The 17,595-nt window shown below is 43.4% G+C and overlaps 1 protein-coding gene across 2 annotated transcripts in view; it reads left to right on the top strand.

Moving 5' to 3' along the window:
• The first annotated feature begins 2,002 nt into the window (after window positions 1–2,002).
• Window positions 2,003–17,595, top strand: part of ZC3H7A (zinc finger CCCH-type containing 7A) — a 74,920-nt gene continuing 59,327 nt past the window's right edge. For both annotated transcript variants that reach the window (XM_075830118.1, XM_075830117.1), the window contains exons 1-3: window positions 2,003–2,059; window positions 16,920–17,024; window positions 17,440–17,479. In XM_075830118.1, the coding sequence (XP_075686233.1) occupies window positions 16,957–17,024; window positions 17,440–17,479 (108 nt within the window). In that variant the 5' untranslated portion in view covers window positions 2,003–2,059; window positions 16,920–16,956. The remainder of the gene's footprint in view (window positions 2,060–16,919; window positions 17,025–17,439; window positions 17,480–17,595) is intronic.

Below are 17,595 nucleotides of genomic sequence, written 5' to 3'. Positions count from 1 at the left end.
TCTGGCATAAATGATAGTAAATCAAGTAAATGGAAGAAGGCGTAATACTGTGAACCGCCGCTACAAGTGTGTCGGCATTTTACAATACGAGCAGTGAGAGGAGTAAAGGGGAAGCAGCGCTCGCACAAGGGCCAGGCCCCTTCAAACAGCTGGTCGGCAGATGTCCCGACAGGCAGACCCCAACCAATCCGGTATTGATGGCCTATTCTGAGGAAATGTTATTTCTCCGGATAACCAGGGTTCTCGATGTTCAGGTATTGTACAGTTATCTATATTGAATATGACCATAAGGATATGGATCTAGATACATATGCCAGCTTTAGACATAAGAAACCATGTTATACTACTTATGTATGTATCCCCTCTTCCATCGGAATCTATGCAGGTACCCTTCATCCATGGATGTTGTGAAACATAAAAATATACAAGGACATAAGTAAACATACAATGGCTCCCTCTAGATGTGGTCCCCAAGATCAGGTCTAAAAGGGGTTGTCCAGGATGGGGGCGTTTTTTTTTATACTGATGATCTATTCACAGGATATAAAGAAAAATCAAAAGCCAATATGTGCTCACCATATGCGTCTTGTATTGCTTGTGATCCCTCAATATTGGAGTGCAGCGGAGGAGAGCTTGCAGAATAACAAGCCACATCCATATGTAAAGGAGAAAAAAAGAAAAATCTTCCGGCACATCCGTAAAATATATAAATTTATTCGTTAATCCAGGTTAAAATCCATAGTGGAGCATAGGTTGGGTGTGTAGATGCTTACGCGTTTCGAACACTCCAAAGAACGAGTGTGTCAGCTGTGTGTTACAGCCGACATTTCAGGGAAATGAACGGCATCCTGCTTGAGCGCAATCCCGCTCGTTTAACCGTTAAATGCCATGGTCAGTTGTGACCGCGGCATTTAAATGACTAGAAACGTTGCAATGGCCCCCCTCAACGTGATCGTGGGGTGCCGTTGGTTGTCATCGCAGCCTAGAGTCCTGAAGAAGTACTTCTTTGTACTCCGGCAGTGCTTCATAGGAGAGTGTCAGTATCACGATATACTGCAATACATTAGCAGTATATCATGCAAGCGATCCAACAATCGCTGGTTCAAGACCCCTAGGGGACAAGTCAAAAAAAGTAATAAAAGCCCTCATACCGCTCAATTGACGGAAAAATAAAAAAGTTATGGCTCAGAATATGGTGACAAATTTATTTTTTATTTTTAATAATCAGTTTTTTCCTTGTAAAAGTGGTAAAACATAAAAAAAAAACTCTTTCAATTTGGTATCACCGTAATCGTATTGACCCGCAGAATAAAGTCAACATGCCGTTTTTCCCACATGGTGAACGCCGTAAAAACAAACCCCGCAAAAGATTAAGGAATCGTTCTTTTTTTCCTATTCCACCCCACAAATATTTTTTTTACTGTTATCCACTACATTCTACAACTCGTCCCACAAAAAAACAAGCCCCCATTACTGCAATATTGTTGGAAAAATAAAAAAGTTATGGCTTTTGAAATGTGGGGAGCAAAAAACGAAAGTGAAAATCCGAAAAATGGCTGCGGTGGGAAAGGGTTAATGCACACAGCAGTGTCATGAGGCACAATAAGTGTGACTGATCTATTAAAGTTTTCTATGTGGTGATAAAAAGAGTTGTTCACCATCCTCCACCATATTGCACGAGATATGCCACACACTACACTACAAATTCCGACTGGTTTACACTTGAGTCGTATGCCAGTCTCGATAAACCTCAATGTGTGCCTGAACTCATCTCTTATTATCACTGTAATTATTAATATTTTTTTGTGTGTAAATGTGCCTTCATTTGCTTTAGTAAGTACTAAAGCAAATGAAGGGACATGTACACACATGTGCACACACAGGCATCATAAGTCACGATGTCATACACTTCTTACTTATGCCATGTTGGCACCCAAGATGCCAGCACTTGAGTTGTGTTTGTTGCTCTTCGGTCCTTCTACCTGTAGGTGGAGCTGTGAGTATTGGCGGCTCCGGCTTACTGGTTTTACACCCCGCAGAAACGGCGCCTAACCAGCAGGTAACGAGCGGGTATTCCGGGTAGTTATGGCTTTCCCCCTAAGTATGGGCTTTATGCGGGTGTTTATTATTATGTACGCGGTTATATGGCGGGAGCCGTCACAGCCTATGACAGCTCCCGCCATATGACCCCGCATTAGGTAGTATGGTATTCCTGGACAACGTGTGCTGGTTGGTTTCCCTATGAGAAGACACCCGGCCGGGCGACACTGAGGTGTGTTGTGGTCCTGGTGGTGCCCACTACATATGGTATAAAGGAAGCAGAATACAGGAGGGGGCAGGAAGAATGTAATAAAGTGCTTATTGTGCGGTGGGCAGTCTGGTCTGAAGCCCCCCTTGATGCTGTGGAATGACAACTCTCATCATTCCCCCACCGCCTCTGGGAGTTGAAGTTCCTCGTCAGCTGAAGCTTCCCAGATCTTGTATACTTCATGTCCGTCAGCCGGGGGCACCGCATAAAGGAAGTGATCACTCATAACAATGCCGGCTCCTAAACCTGCCTGATCGTAATACAATGCGCCTATACATCCGTATGTTCAACACTTCCGTTTTTAAAGGATCCACGATGTGTCTGTGTTGATCAGGTTTACATTCCATTGACATTTAATATGTCTGATGCATTTTTTTTTTTTTTGCTGGAAACCTGATGGAGTGCTAGTATGAACACGTATGAGCCTAAAACGTATTCAACGGAATTCCTTCTTCCAGTGTGTCTTTTAGGGAGTGGGGAATCGTGCACCCATGATCCCTATATGTGCATCTCATCGGCTTAGAAGCTGTGTGTACTATGTGCACATAGCACCCTCTGGGCACGCAGCACATAGCACCCTCTGGGCACGCAGCACATAGCACCCTCTGGGCACGCAGCACATAGCACCCTCTGGGCACGCAGCACATAGCACCCTCTGGGCACGCAGCACATAGCACCCTCTGGGCACGCAGCACATAGCACCCTCTGGGCACATAGCACATAGCACCCTCTGGGCACGCAGCACATAGCACCCTCTGGGCACGCAGCACATAGCACCCTCTGGGCACGCAGCACATAGCACCCTCTGGGCACGCAGCACATAGCACCCTCTGGGCACGCAGCACATAGCACCCTCTGGGCACGCAGCACATAGCACCCTCTGGGCACGCAGCACATAGCACCCTCTGGGCACGCAGCACATAGCACCCTCTGGGCACGCAGCACATAGCACCCTCTGGGCACGCAGCACATAGCACCCTCTGGGCACGCAGCACATAGCACCCTCTGGGCACGCAGCACATAGCACCCTCTGGGCACGCAGCACATAGCACCCTCTGGGCACGCAGCACATACCACCCTCCGGGCACGCAGCACATACCACCCTCCGGGCACGCAGCACATACCACCCTCCGGGCACGCAGCACATACCACCGTCCGGGCACGCAGCACATACCACCGTCCGGGCACGCAGCACATACCACCGTCCGGGCACGTAGCACATACCACCTTCTGGGCACGCAGCACATACCACCCTCTGGACACACAGCACATACCACCCTCTGGACACACAGCACACACCACCTTCTGGGCCCCTGTTTGGCACATGATTCTGAACTAGAGCATAATATGTGTTTACTTCTGGTATTTAAACAGCATCCATACATTAATAAGGCTTTCTTCACACTAGCGTCATGGCATCTGTTCTTTACCGCCTTCCTACCCTATGCTTAAAGGGTTTGTCCCACCACAACTTATCACCTATTCACAGGATAAGTGTTTGATCCCTGGGGGGTCCCACCTATCAAGAGAATGAGGGTCCCACCTATCAAGAGAACGAGGGTTCCTAGTCCTCTTATGAACGGAGTGGCAGGTCACGCTGGCGCTCCATTCATTCTCTATTGGAGTAGCGGAGATAGCTGAGTGGTGTTCCCTACTATCTCCAGCAGTCCTGTAGGGAATGAAGAGTGGCAGTATGCATGCGTGACCTGTCGCTCTAGACGTAAGGGGACTCGGGACCCCCGTTCTCTTGATTGCTAGGAGCCCCAGTGATCAAACCCTTATCATCTATCCTGTGAAGAGGTCATAAGTTGTTGTGGTGGGATGACCCCTTTAACTCCGAGCGCCGTACATTCACAGAATTATGATCACAGGGGCACAGCTGTTGTGTATGGCATCCGCCACCCTGCGACAATGGCCGGGACCAGAGAAAACTATGATCCTGGCCGTTAAGCCCTTGTGATGCAACGATCAAAAATTATCGCAGTATCACAAAAGAAGGGGGACTCTCTTTGCCACCAGATTGGCCGCTCACTGGGGCTGACTGTTTTAAAGGGGTTTTTCCATAATCTTAAATGATCACTTATAAAGGTGTTCCAATGCATAATCAAAAAATGAAACAAAGTAAATGTCTCCTTGAGGCTGGGTTCACAACATACGGACATAATGTTTTTTTTTTTTTTCCGTGACCGCATTTTGACTGCACTGTCTGAACCCAGCGTAAGGTTTATTCAAATAATTATTTAAAAAAAGAACAAACAACCTCCCCAGCTTCGTCTCTTTGGTCCCAGTTAGAAAATGATATGTTTCCTCGGTCTTCTTTACGCGCTCTGATGGCTGCGACTTATGTGCGGGCGGGATTGCCTATGCTAACCACCTCTGATTCATTAACCCCTTAGTGACCAAGCTTGTTTGGACCTTAATGACCAAGCCAGATTTGTCAAATCTGGTATGTCTGACTTTATCAGAGAATAACTCTGGGAAAGTTTTGAATATCCAAGTAATTCTGACATTGTTTTTTCGTCACATGTTGTACTTTATTTTAGTGGTAAAAGTAGACTGATACGATTTGCAGAAATTAATTAAAAAATAGAAAAATGTAAGAAATTTTGTAAAAAGTATCATTTTTCCCTATTTTTAACAGCAATATGTCACATATGTACACACATACTGTACAATGTTTTTTATTAAATATATATTTCCATCTCTTTACTCTATTTCGGCAGCACTTTTGAAAAAAATAAATAATTTTTGAGCAATTTAGAAGACTTACAAATTTAGTAATAATTTTATAAATTTTGAAGTACATTTTGTTTTCCTGCACCAAGCCAGGTTTTCAGAGGCTCATAGGTGTCAGAATGGTGGAAACCCCCACAAGTGACCCCATTTTGAAAACTACACCCTTTAAGGTATTTATTAAGGGGTGTTGTAAGTATTTTGACCCCACAGTTTTTTTGTAAGAATTCATGCAAAGCAGGCGTAAAAAAATATAATTTCACTTTTTTCATAAAAGTATCACTTTGAAGACCGATTTCTTTGTAAAGCGACCATGAGAATTAAGAAACACACCCCAAAATCTATCACCCTGTTTCTCCTGTTTTCAAAAATGCCCCCATTGTGACCCTAGTGCATTGCCCGGACACACGGCAGGGCCCGAAAGGAAGGGAGAACCCGGAGGCTTTCAGGACACATATTTTGCTTGAAAATGTTCTAGGCCCCACTGTACATTTGGAGAGGCTTTGAGTTGCCAGAACGATAGAAATCCCCCATAAATTACCCCATTTAGAAAACTAGACCCCTTAAGGTATTTATCTAGGGGTGTAGAGATACACAACGCAAAAATGTAAAAAGGAGGAATTAATGGGAATTCTCAGATAAATATAGCTAGATATTGTTTTATGCAAATTTTTAATACATTTTCAAGTGAAGTGATAGAAAATATATCTGTGTAAATCGGCTGCTGTGTTAGAAATATAGATCCGTACAGAAGAAAAGCGATGCTATTTTCTAATAAGGGAGGCACGTGCCTAGAACTGCATTTGACTGTCTATGTGACTATCTCTTGCTAACAAAGCAGTTTGTCCCACATTTGTATCATTCTGATGCCGTTGTCAACAGCGTTCTGGTCTGATGTGTAACAAATAATAGCAGAAAAAATAAACTGTACTGGAGTGAAGGGCAATATATACAAATGGAGGAAAATGTATCCAACTATGTTGCAAACTCGAGTCTGTTCACTAGATAGAAGAACACCTGCAGGGCTGTCATGACAAGGATTTTTTTTTTCAGTGACTGGTTGTACAACGTCTCTTTAGCTCTATCAATCCCTATATGAGGGACGAACGTGCCAAGTGACGCGGTACACCATAACAGGCCCCTGCCCGGCAAGGTAGGAACCGCTATGTGCACAAAACAACCAATCACCTACAGAATATATAAAGGGACAGTGTCCAAAACCATCTATAGGAACAGTAAAGGATCACTAATCCCCAAAATGATGTCAGTATTTCCAGAAGAACTGTAACAAAGCCCATGGTGTATTGATAAGGAACAGCTCAATTATTAGAGATCCTCCAAATAAAAAAAGATCATACCCGTATCACGGTGCAGAATTAGGAATGTAACAGCTGTATGTGGCAGGACATAGTCATAAGAACAGTCAAAATAAAAAAATTGTGGATGTGGGATTTTGTACTGGACAATTAATTCCAGCACTTGATCACCCACAAATAAAAAAAAAAAATTATACGGGGTAAAATTAGTTTCACGGTCTGAAAAAAATGTGCTCTACAACCTCTCCCACAAGAAATCATCCGTACTTGGAAAGCCCACAAATGAAAGAAAATATAAATAAATTGACTCCCTAAAAAGACCCCCCCCCCCCATTTTTTTTTTGTGTGTTAAATTCTAGTAATTTGCAACCGTGTGAAAGGTTTCGAAACAGGGGTAGTTACAAAGGGCTGGTTTTGATGGACACATGGGGCAATAAAAGCGGGTATCCCTCCTCCTGCCATGCTTGCTACATACCCGACACCTTCTTTGGGGATATTTTTGGGTCTCAGTGGAAGGAATAGGGTGTAAAAAGTGGCGCTCTGAAAGCCTGCGCACATCCTCAGATTCGCAGGATTCTGCAGGTATAGTGGACTCAAAAAGGAGATGCTCAATGACCTTCTCCTGAAATTGAAGAAAAGTGAGCATTCCTTGGGCTTTTTTTGAAAATAACAAAACTGTTATAGGTAGCAACCTGGATGAGATAGATTGCTACCTTTTTGTACTAGGCCTTAATTTTGCGCTTCACCAGGTAAGGCTGAAGCACCTGGTCGGAAAGGTCTACACCCCCTATAAATTTGTTGTAGTCTGTTACACAGACAGGTTTCTGCTTTGCAGTGGTAGCCCCCTCTCCGTAATTGCCACAGTAGTGTCCGTGTGTACGGTGGACAGCATGTAGACATCCTTCTTGTCGGCCCACTTCACTGCAAGTAATTCCTCACTTGCAAGGGCCATGGATGTTCCTTTTCCCAAACGCCTGGACACCAACTGTTGTGGGAATCCCACTCTGTTCTTCCGTACTGTCCCACAGGCCCCTGTATTTGCAGCATGGAGGGCTTTATAAAGGGGAACACCAGTATAAAAATTGTCTGTATAGACGTGGTACCCCTTGTGCAGAAATGGCTCCATTAGGTTCCACACTATTTTGCCAGAGGTGCCAATAGAAGCTCATGAGCGATTCATCTACAGACAAATTTTTATCTGGTGTACAACTTTAAAAATCATTTAGAAGGGTGATTAATGGCCTTAATTTATTAAGCCGATCATAGGCTGGGTCACTTCTTGGGGGGACTTGGGAATTGTCGGTAAAATGCATGAATCGCAATAGGGCCTCATAGCGGTTTCTGGACATCACTGCTGCAAATACAGGGGTAGCGTGGACAGCACTAGAAGTCCAGTAGGACCGGACAGATGTTTTTTTAACCAAACCCATATTGAGGGTAATGCCTAAATGTTTTTTTATTTCTGGGACACTTGTGGGGTTCCACATTCTTGAGTAAATAGATGCAGGCTTTTGCAGAACAAACTGCCTAGCATAAAGATTAGTCTGCTGGACTATCAAGTCTAGGACCGTATCACATAAAAAATAAATGAAAAAAATTATAGGGGTAAAATTTTGGATATCAACATTAATTCCTCGAGTCGCTTCAAATTGGGGTACTTGGGGGAAAATGATAGTGCAGGATCCCACATCACTGGAGGGACTGCAACACTCGGCCCTGCACTTGACTCCTCTATAGCGACTGCTGTATCTACCACCATAGGACTATGGGGTTCAGCGGTAGGATTAGAATCGTCACTGTCGGGAACAAATTCTGAAGCGGTGTCTGTTTCACTTTCAAAACTGTTGGAACATAGCAAGGCGTAGGCTTGCTCCGCGCTGTACATTCTCTGAGACATTATATTTATAGATATGTATGTATGTATGTATGTATATATATATATATATATGTATATATTTATATATGCCCTATAAGTCCTATTAGAACCCTAAAGTAAACCTAAAGACGACACAATTTTTTTTTATATAACAGACGTAAAAAAATGCAATAAAATAAAGTCCTAATGTAGTATTACGGCCCTAAACACTAACGCTAATCTAGCACTAACGCTAATCTAGCGCTGACACTAATCTAGATTTTATATATGATATATATGTATATATTAGAAAGCGGTGATTTGTTTTTTCACTTTTTTTTTTACAGCACAGGATGCAGACTGATCTCTCCTCTCAGAACAATTACAATGAGAGGAGAGAGAAACACAGCCCATGTCCTGGCTATGTTATGAAAATAACTGTCTGTGATCTCTGTGATAGGCTTTATCACAGAGATCACCTGATCAGGGACCAGTCACAATGGTCCCTGATGGTTTCTGTGCCAGCTGCTGACACAGGCAGGTTATGCACAGCGAATGCGTGTGCCATTTTGGGGGGAGATCGGACGTGGGAGGGGGGGGGATTTATCTGGGGTATGCTGCAGAACATGGATTACCTGTTCTCTCTCCTCTCTAAGGAGTTATTCCATGAGAGGAGAGAGAAATGGTAACGATCTGCCGCTTTGCAGTGAACGCCGTGATATAATGATTCACGGCGATCACGTGATCAGAGACCACTCGTGATGGTCTCTGGTTGTTGCTGCGAACAGTCAGCTACCTCCGGTAGCTGAGAGAACGGAGCTTTAATTGTTTATTTCGGCGCTACATTAGGCTAAAGCGATCACGTGAAAAGGCGTCGCCTTAGCCTAAAGCCCCTTAGTGACCAACCTGAAAAGGCGTATTGTTGGTCACTAAGGAGTTAAGTTTTACCGGACGGTGAAAGCCGTGTAAACGAAACCCAAAACACAATGGAGGAATCACAGTTTTTTCCAATTTCAGCCCACAAAGAGTTTTATTTTCAGTTTCTTAGTACATATGATATTTTAAATGTTGTCAACAGAAAGAACAACTCCTCCCGCCCAAAAAAATCCCTAAGGCCATATTTACACGAGTGTGTTAAACGTCTGTGTGACGGCCGTTGAAACAACGGCCGTCCCACGAACCTTTGTAATTCAATGTGGCTGTTCACACGGCCATTGTTTCAACGGACTGTGTGAAGGGTCTGTGAGAAAATAGGACATGTCCTATTTTTTCACGCTTCACGCATCCCTCCATAGGCTCTCATCTATCACGTCCGACAGCGCAGAGCACGGATGCACCTCGGACGTGAAAAAACTTACGTTTTCACGTCCGAGATGCGCAATGCTCGTGTGAATCCGGCCTTAGGGTATGTGCACACACGAAGGCAAAAACGTCTGAAAATACGGAGCTGTTTTCAGAGAATACGCCCCGTATGAACTAAATACTGTTTTTCCCACTGGTTTCAATGGGCAGATGTTTGTAGGCGTTCAGCTTCCTGAAAGGGTTAATTAATTTCTGATGAAAAAAAACATTTATGACCACATGTGGGGTGTAGCCGTACTCCGGAGAAATTGCCTTACAAATGCTGGGGTCCCTTTTCACCTTTAGTGGACAAAAATGTTGATATTCATTTTCATAAACCTGATCCCACTACATTCTGCAAAAAACATGTGGGGTCAAAATGGTAACTATGGCCTTAAAGAGGCTCTGTCACCAGATTTTGCAACCCCTATCTGCTATTGCAGCAGATAGGCGCTGCAATGTAGATTTACAGTAACGTTTTTATTTTTAAAAAACGAGCATTTTTGGCCAAGTTATGACCATTTTCGTATTTATGCAAATGAGGCTTGCAAAAGTACAACTGGGCGTGTTGAAAAGTAAAAGTACAACTGGGCGTGTATTATGTGCGTACATCGGGGCGTATTTACTACTATTACTAGCTGGGCGTTGTGTATAGAAGTGTCATCCACTTCTCTTCACAACGCCCAGCTTCTGGCAGTGCAGCACTGTGACGTCACTCACAGGTCCTGCATCGTGTCGGCACCAGAAGCTACAGATGATTCTGCAGCAGCATCGGCGTTTGCAGGTAAGTCGATGTAGCTACTTACCTGCAAATGCTGATGCTGCTGCAGAATCAAGTGTAGCCTCTGGTGCCGACACGATGCAGGACCTGTGAGTGACGTCACAGTGCTGCACTGCCAGAAGCTGGGCGTTGTGAAGAGAAGTGGATGACACTTCTATACACAACGCCCAGCTAGTAATAGTAGTAAACACGCCCCGATGTACGCACATAATACACGCCCAGTTGTACTTTTACTTTTCAACACGCCCAGTTGTACTTTTGCAAGCCTCATTTGCATAAATACGAAAATGGTCATAACTTGGCCAAAAATGCTCGTTTTTAAAAAATAAAAACGTTACTGTAATCTACATTGCAGCGCCTATCTGCTGCAATAGCAGATAGGGGTTGCAAAATCTGGTGACAGAGCCTCTTTAACCTAGAAAAATTCCTTGAGGGGTGTAGTTTCCAAAATGGGTCACTTTTGGGGGGTTTAGACTGTTTTGTTCCCTCCAGAGCGCTGCAAACACAACATGGCACCGAAAACAATTCCAGCAAAATCTGCGCTCCAAATGGCGCTCCTTCCCTTCCGAGCCCTGTCGTCGGTCCAAACAGACGTTTATTACCACATATCGGGCATTCCCGTAATCGGGAGAAGTTGCTTTACAAATGTTGGGGTGCATTTTCTCCTTTTATTTCTTGGAAAAATTTAAAATGTCTGTTTTTCAGAAAAAAACTTCGATTTTCATTTTGCAGACTAATTCCAATAAATTCAGCAAAAAAACTGTGGGGTCAAAATGCTAACTATACCCCTAGATACATTCCTTGAGGTTTCAAAATGGGGTCACCTTTGGGGGGTTTCCACTGTATTGGCACCACAATGTTAGGAAACGTCCGTCTCTTTAAGATTGTCATGACTACTAGCCTAGGTTCTGGGTGGCTCTGCTTTGAGTTGCAGAGCCAATCTAATTTCTCTGTCTTCTTCATATCAGATTGTAGGGTGGAGTATTTAAGTCTGGTCAGTTCTTTCATTGTTGCTTGTGAATTTCTTTGTGTATGCAAGTATCTGATCAAGCTCCTAGCTACACCCTGTATAACCTGACTATTTGAATTATTGGAACTGGACCTCCGCTTTGTCTTTAGATTAACCCTTTTGCTCACTGATTTGGGCATTCTGCTCTTGGCTGGTTTTGATCTCTGCAACTCCTGGTATTAGTCTGCTTTCTGTTTTGGACTTACAGTCTCTCCTGGTTGTGTACTCTGTTTGCTGTTTACCCTTTGTCTGTCTTGTTTCCGTTCTGGTATTGCCTACATTGCACCTCCTGTCCAACACTGTATTCTATTAATGTAACCTGGGCTCTATGCAGCCAAATCCGACCTGCCTTGTGGTGGAATCTGGTGACGACCATTGAGTAGCCTTAGACTCTGCTCATCAGAGTAGAGACGGACTTGAGGTAGTGGATTACCTGCACGCTTTATACAAACAGTCTCCGGCTGCCTTTGGGGAATCGCTTACAGAGCAATTCCATAACTTGCACTCTGGGGAATTACGCATCTAGTGATTCCTTTACAAATTCACAAGCAACAATGATAGAACTGACCCGGCTTAAATACTCCATGCTAGAATCTGATCGGAAGAAGACCAGAGAAATGAGAATGGATCTGCAACTCAAACCAGAGCCACCCAGAAGCTAGGCTAGTATCCATGACAATCTTAAAGAGACCTCTTTAAACCTGACATGGTGCCTTTAAATATATTCTAAAAAAGAGAAGGCCCCAAAATCCACTAGGTGCTCCTTTGCTTCTGAGACCGGTATTTCAGTCCATTACCACACTAGGGCCACATGTGGGATATTTCTAAAAACTGCAGAATCTGGCCAATAAATATTGAGTTGTGTTTCTGTTAGGGATCTGCCAGGTACTTCATCTAGCTACACTCCTGGGATTAATCAATCCACACCTGAGGCCAGACCTGTTCGACTGACACCTTCTCCCACCAACCAGGGTGGCAGGCTCAGGAGTGGGAGAGCCTATCGCGGCCTGGTCTCTCGGAGTTAGCTCCGCCCCCTGCCCTTTATTACCTGCCCTGTGCTCTCCCTCAGTGCTTGTAATTCTTTTGGATTCCTGGCCCCACTGCTGCTTGCTCCAGCCTGCTTCTGCCGTGCTTCTGCCTTGCTGCAGTTCTGCTTGACCTGCTTTGCTTGCCCTGGCTTGCTTCTGTCTCCGTGCCCGCTCGGGTGTACTCACTTCGTCCTGGTCCTGACTGTTCGTTCGCCGCCCCGTTTCCTCGTGGCGTTCCGTGGCTACTGCCCCTTCCCTTGCGTGTTCCCTGTTTGTCTTCCTGTGCACTTAGCCAGCGTAGGGACCGCCGCCCAGTTGTACCTCGTCGCCTAGGGCGGGTCGTTGCAAGTAGGCAGGGACAGGGCGGTGGGTAGATTAGGGCTCACTTTCCCTTCACCTCCTTCCTGCCATTACAGTTTCTCTGGTAAAACCTTCAGTGTTACAAGGAAAAATGGATCAAAAGGGCTTTTCTAAAAAAAAAAAAAATGGAATTCATAAATTTCCCCTCCACTTTGCTTTAATTCCTGTGAAACACCCAAAGGGTTAAGAAACTTTCTAAATGCGGTTTTGAAAACTTTGAGGGGTTCAGTTTTTAAAATTGGGTGACTTATGGGGGTTTCTGATATAGAAGGCACTTAAAGCCACTTCAGAACTGAACTGGTCCACAAAAAGAATAGGTTTTGGAAAATGTGGGAAATAGCTGCTGAAGTTCTAAGGCCCCATGTACACGACCGTATTTTTATCTATCCCGAAATACTGTCCGTAAATACGGATCTGTAGGCATCCGTATTTCATCCGTATATACGGAAGGGTGTCCATAAATACGGTCCATATTGCATCCGTATTCCATCCGTATTTACGGATCTGTAAAAAAAGGGGGAGGATGCAAATTGTCATCAGCATGTTGCATAGCAACGCTTCCGTAAGTAAGGCCAATATACGGATGCACATCCGTAGCCGTCCGTATTTACAGAAGCTCCCATAGGCTTCTGTTGGGTGTCCGTGCTGAAACAAAGGACTCTCTAATAGTAAAAATACTGAAAGGTGTCCATGGCCAATAGAAATGAATGAGTCCGTAATGACTGATGAAAAATACGGTCGCGTGTATGGAGCCTAAGCCTTGTAACCACATGGAAAAATAAAAGGATGTTCAAAAAACGATGCCAACATAAAGTAGACATATGGGAAGTGTTAATTAGTAACTATTTTGTGTGATATTGCTACCTGTCTTAGGCCCCATGAATACGAACGTAAAAACGCCCATAATTACGGGCCATAATTACAGCTCCATAGACATCTATTGGCCACGGGTACCTTCCTGTTTGCTTATGGGAAGGTGCCCGGGCCGTTGAAAAATATGGAACATGTCCTATTTCAGGCCGTAATTACGGCACAGACAGGCACATAGAAGTCTATGGGGCTCCCGTAATTACGGGTGGCTACGTGTGTGCACCCGTAATTACAGGAGCGTTGCTAGGCGACGTTAGCGGATAGTCACTGTCCAGGGTGCTGAAAGAGTTAACTGATCGGCAGTAAGGGTATGTTCACACGCAGAGTCAAAAACGTCTCAAAATACGGAGCTGTTTTCAAGAGAAAACCGCTCCTGATTTTCAGACTTTTTTGTGCCACTCGCGATTTTCGCGGCGTTTTTTACGTCCGTTTTTGGAGCTTTTTTCAATAGTCTATGGAAAACCGCTCCAAAAACGTCCCAAGAAGTGTCCTGCACTTCTTTATCGCGGCCGTTTTTTTACACGCAAAAAAACGCAGCGAAAAAACGCTCCGTTGCAACAGATCGCCTTTTTCCTATTGAAATCAATGGGCAAATGTTTGGCGTTCTGCTTCCGATTTTTTCTTCCGTTTTTCGGCCGAAAATAGGCCGTGTGAACATACCCTAACTCTTTCAGCACCCAGGACAGTGACTACCGCTGGAGTTAATAGTATTAAAAGTTAACTTACCCAGAACTCACTGCTTCTTCCTCCAGTCCGGCCTCCCGGGATGACGTTTCATCCCATGTGACCGCTGCAGCCAATCACAGGCTGCAGCGGTCACATGGACTGCCGCGTCATCCAGGGAGGTCGGACTGGATGTCAAAAGAGGAACGCGTCACCAAGACAATGGCCGAGGTACGTATGAACTTCTTTTACTTTACTTCTTTTACTTTCAATCGCTGTGTAAACTCTGCCCGAAAGGGCTGCCCCTTCTCTCTATCCAGCACTGATAGAGAGAAGGGGCTGACGATTAGTGCAGAGAAAAAGGGGCCGTAAATACGGGTGGAATACTGGTGACAACGGACCTGTATTTACGGGCACGGGTCCGTAAATACTGGTGGAATACGGGTCGAATACTTGTGACAAAGGACCCGTATTTATGGGAGGAAAAAAATACGTTCGTGTGCATGGGGCCTTAGAAGCAGATACATTTAAATTTAGAAAATTGCTAATTTTTGCAAATTTTCTCAAAATGTCGGTATTTTTCACAAATTAATACTGAGTTTATTGACCAAATTTTTCCACTAACGTAAAATACAATATGCCACGATAAAACAATCTCAGGACCCCTTGGATAGGTAAAAGCATTCCAAAGTTATTACCACATAAAGTTACACATGTCAGATTTGAAAAAATCGTCTGTGTCTTGAAGGCCAAAATAGGCTGTGTCCTGAAGGGGTTAAAGAGGCTCTGTCACCAGATTCTCAAATCCCTATCTCCTATTGCATGTGATCGGCGCTGCAATGTAGATAACCGTAACGTTTTTTTTGTTTTTTTTTTAAACGTTCATTTTTGGCCAAGTTATGAGCTATTTTATATATATTCAAATGAGCTTTGAAATGGACAATTGGGCGTTTTTTTTTTTCGTTATGTCCAACTGGGCGTGTATTGTGTATTTAACTGGGTGTGTTTACGTGTATGACGCTGACCAATCAATGACCAGTCAGCGTCATACACTCATCTCCATTCATTTACACAGCAGCGATGTGCAGCCACATACACAGAGATTAACATTAATCAAGTGTCCTGATAATGAATACACATGAAATCCAGCCTGGACGTCATGTGTATTCAGAATCCTGACACTTCTGACTCTTTTCTGTGAGATTCCCGCAAGCCACGCGTAATCTCGCGAGATTACGGAGGTAAACGAGATTTTGTTTCCCTTGCTGGAAATCTCAAAGAAAAGATTCAGAAGTATCAGGATTCTGAATACACATGACGTCCAGGCTGGATTTCATGTGTATTCATTATCAGGACACTGCAGCAACGTTAATCTCTGTGTATGTGGCTGCACATCGCTGCTGTGTAAATCAATGGAGATGAGTGTATGACGCTGACTGGTCATTGATTGGTCAGCGTCATACACGTAAACACGCCCAGTTAAAAACACAATACACTGGGCGTGTTGGACATAACGAAAAAAAAAAAACTCCCAATTGTCCATTTCAAAGCTCATTTGCATATATATATATATATATATATATATATATATATATATATATATATAAAATAGCTCATAACTTGGCCAGAAATGAACGTTTAAAAAAAACAACAAAAAAAAACTTTACTGTTATCTACATTGCAGCGCCGATCACATGCAATAGGAGATAGGGATTTCAGAATCTGGTGACAGAGCCTCTTTAAGCTGCGATCTCATACGACATAGCAAGCAATATGTTGCCTTGGAGCGCTGGCCTATAAGGTCTAGTCTAAAGGCCCAGTTACCCATCAACAGTGCTTAAAGGGTAACTAAACGTTTGACAAACTTCTGACATGTCATAGTGACATGGCAGAAGTTTTGATTGGTTGGGGTCCGAGCGCTGAGACCCCCCACCAATCGCTAAAACGAATCCTCAGAAGTGCTCGTGTGAGAGCTCAGCCGCTTTGTGTCTGTTCGGCTTTTTCTGGAAATCAATGTATCGGAGTACGGGCTCAATAAAAAGTCTATGAGCCTGTACTCCGATACATCGACTTTCCGGAAAAAGCCGAACAAAAACAAAGCGACTAAGCGCTTCTGCCGCTTCGTTTTAGCGATTGGTGAGGGTCTCAGTGCTCGGACTCCCACCAATCAACTTCTGACACGTCACTATGAAATTTGCAGCAGTTTGTCAAACGTTTAGTTACCCTTCAACAACGGCCTAAGTTTCTTGATCAGTCCAGAATCTCTCTCTCAGTTTTTGGCTCCGTTTTTTTTTTTTTGCCAAAGGCAGAAGTGGATCCATAAAGAAAAGACTGATGGATCTCCTTTCCTTTGTGTCCCGTCATGTGTTTGGCTAAAAACAGAGCCATAAACTTTATTGGCGTACTTTTTGCTATAATTCTGCTACATTTTTCTTCATAAACGTCACCCTTTCTTTTATTAAAAGTAAGCTTGCAGCATATTGGTTGAACTTGATGGACATGTGTCTTTTTTCAACCGTACTATGTAACTATGTAATATTTCTTTTGGGAAGCCACTCTGCTTTGGTTGATGTGTGTTAAATACTCTCATCACATAATTTATTGTTTCGTTTCATAGCAGGTGCTAGCACTAAATAACTGATTTTTAAATTACAGATTTGTAACCATTTCACAATCTGATGAGGAGAACATCATGTCCTACGAGTCAAATGACCGTCGCAGCCGTCAGGAAGATATAAAGAGTGGAATGGAATTCATTCTGTAAGACTTATACAGCCTACTTTTACTTGAGAAAATAGATTCCAGAAATAAATGTCATTTTAAGGCTTAAAGGCTATGTACACCTTTGAAAACTTTTTTTTTTTTTTAGTCACATTGTATTTAGTCACGCTCTTCTTAGTCACATTGCATGTAGAATTTATGTCTAAGTATTATGTTCTCACATTAGAGTTCTCTTGTAGTCACATTTTTATTGTGCAATAAATTATATTTCCTTTATAAATGATGTCCTCTGTAAGATTAGATATGTACAATGTTTAATGTGTAATAGGCTTTGTTTACACGTAGCAAGTATTTTGTGTTCTGTCTGCAGAAGCCAGATGTGAACAAAATTTTATTTTATTTTTTTTAAATTAAAAATGTTGACATGCTTTTACAGGTCTTTTCTTTATTTCAGATCGTCATTGCCATTCCTTGGGTCACAGAAAGATTATGAGGTAAATATTTGAAAATAACTTGCAAGATTCATTTACCATATTTTTCAGAGTATTAGGGTACAGTCCCACATAGCGGCGTCCACTTGCAGCAAAAACTACGCTCGCCTGTGGGTGCC

Source organism: Rhinoderma darwinii, chromosome 6 (genome assembly GCF_050947455.1).
Source record: "Rhinoderma darwinii isolate aRhiDar2 chromosome 6, aRhiDar2.hap1, whole genome shotgun sequence".
Taxonomy (NCBI): domain Eukaryota; kingdom Metazoa; phylum Chordata; class Amphibia; order Anura; family Rhinodermatidae; genus Rhinoderma; species Rhinoderma darwinii.
The sequence above is the reverse complement of the archived record's forward strand: the minus strand, read 5'-3'. Positions and strand labels throughout refer to the sequence as shown.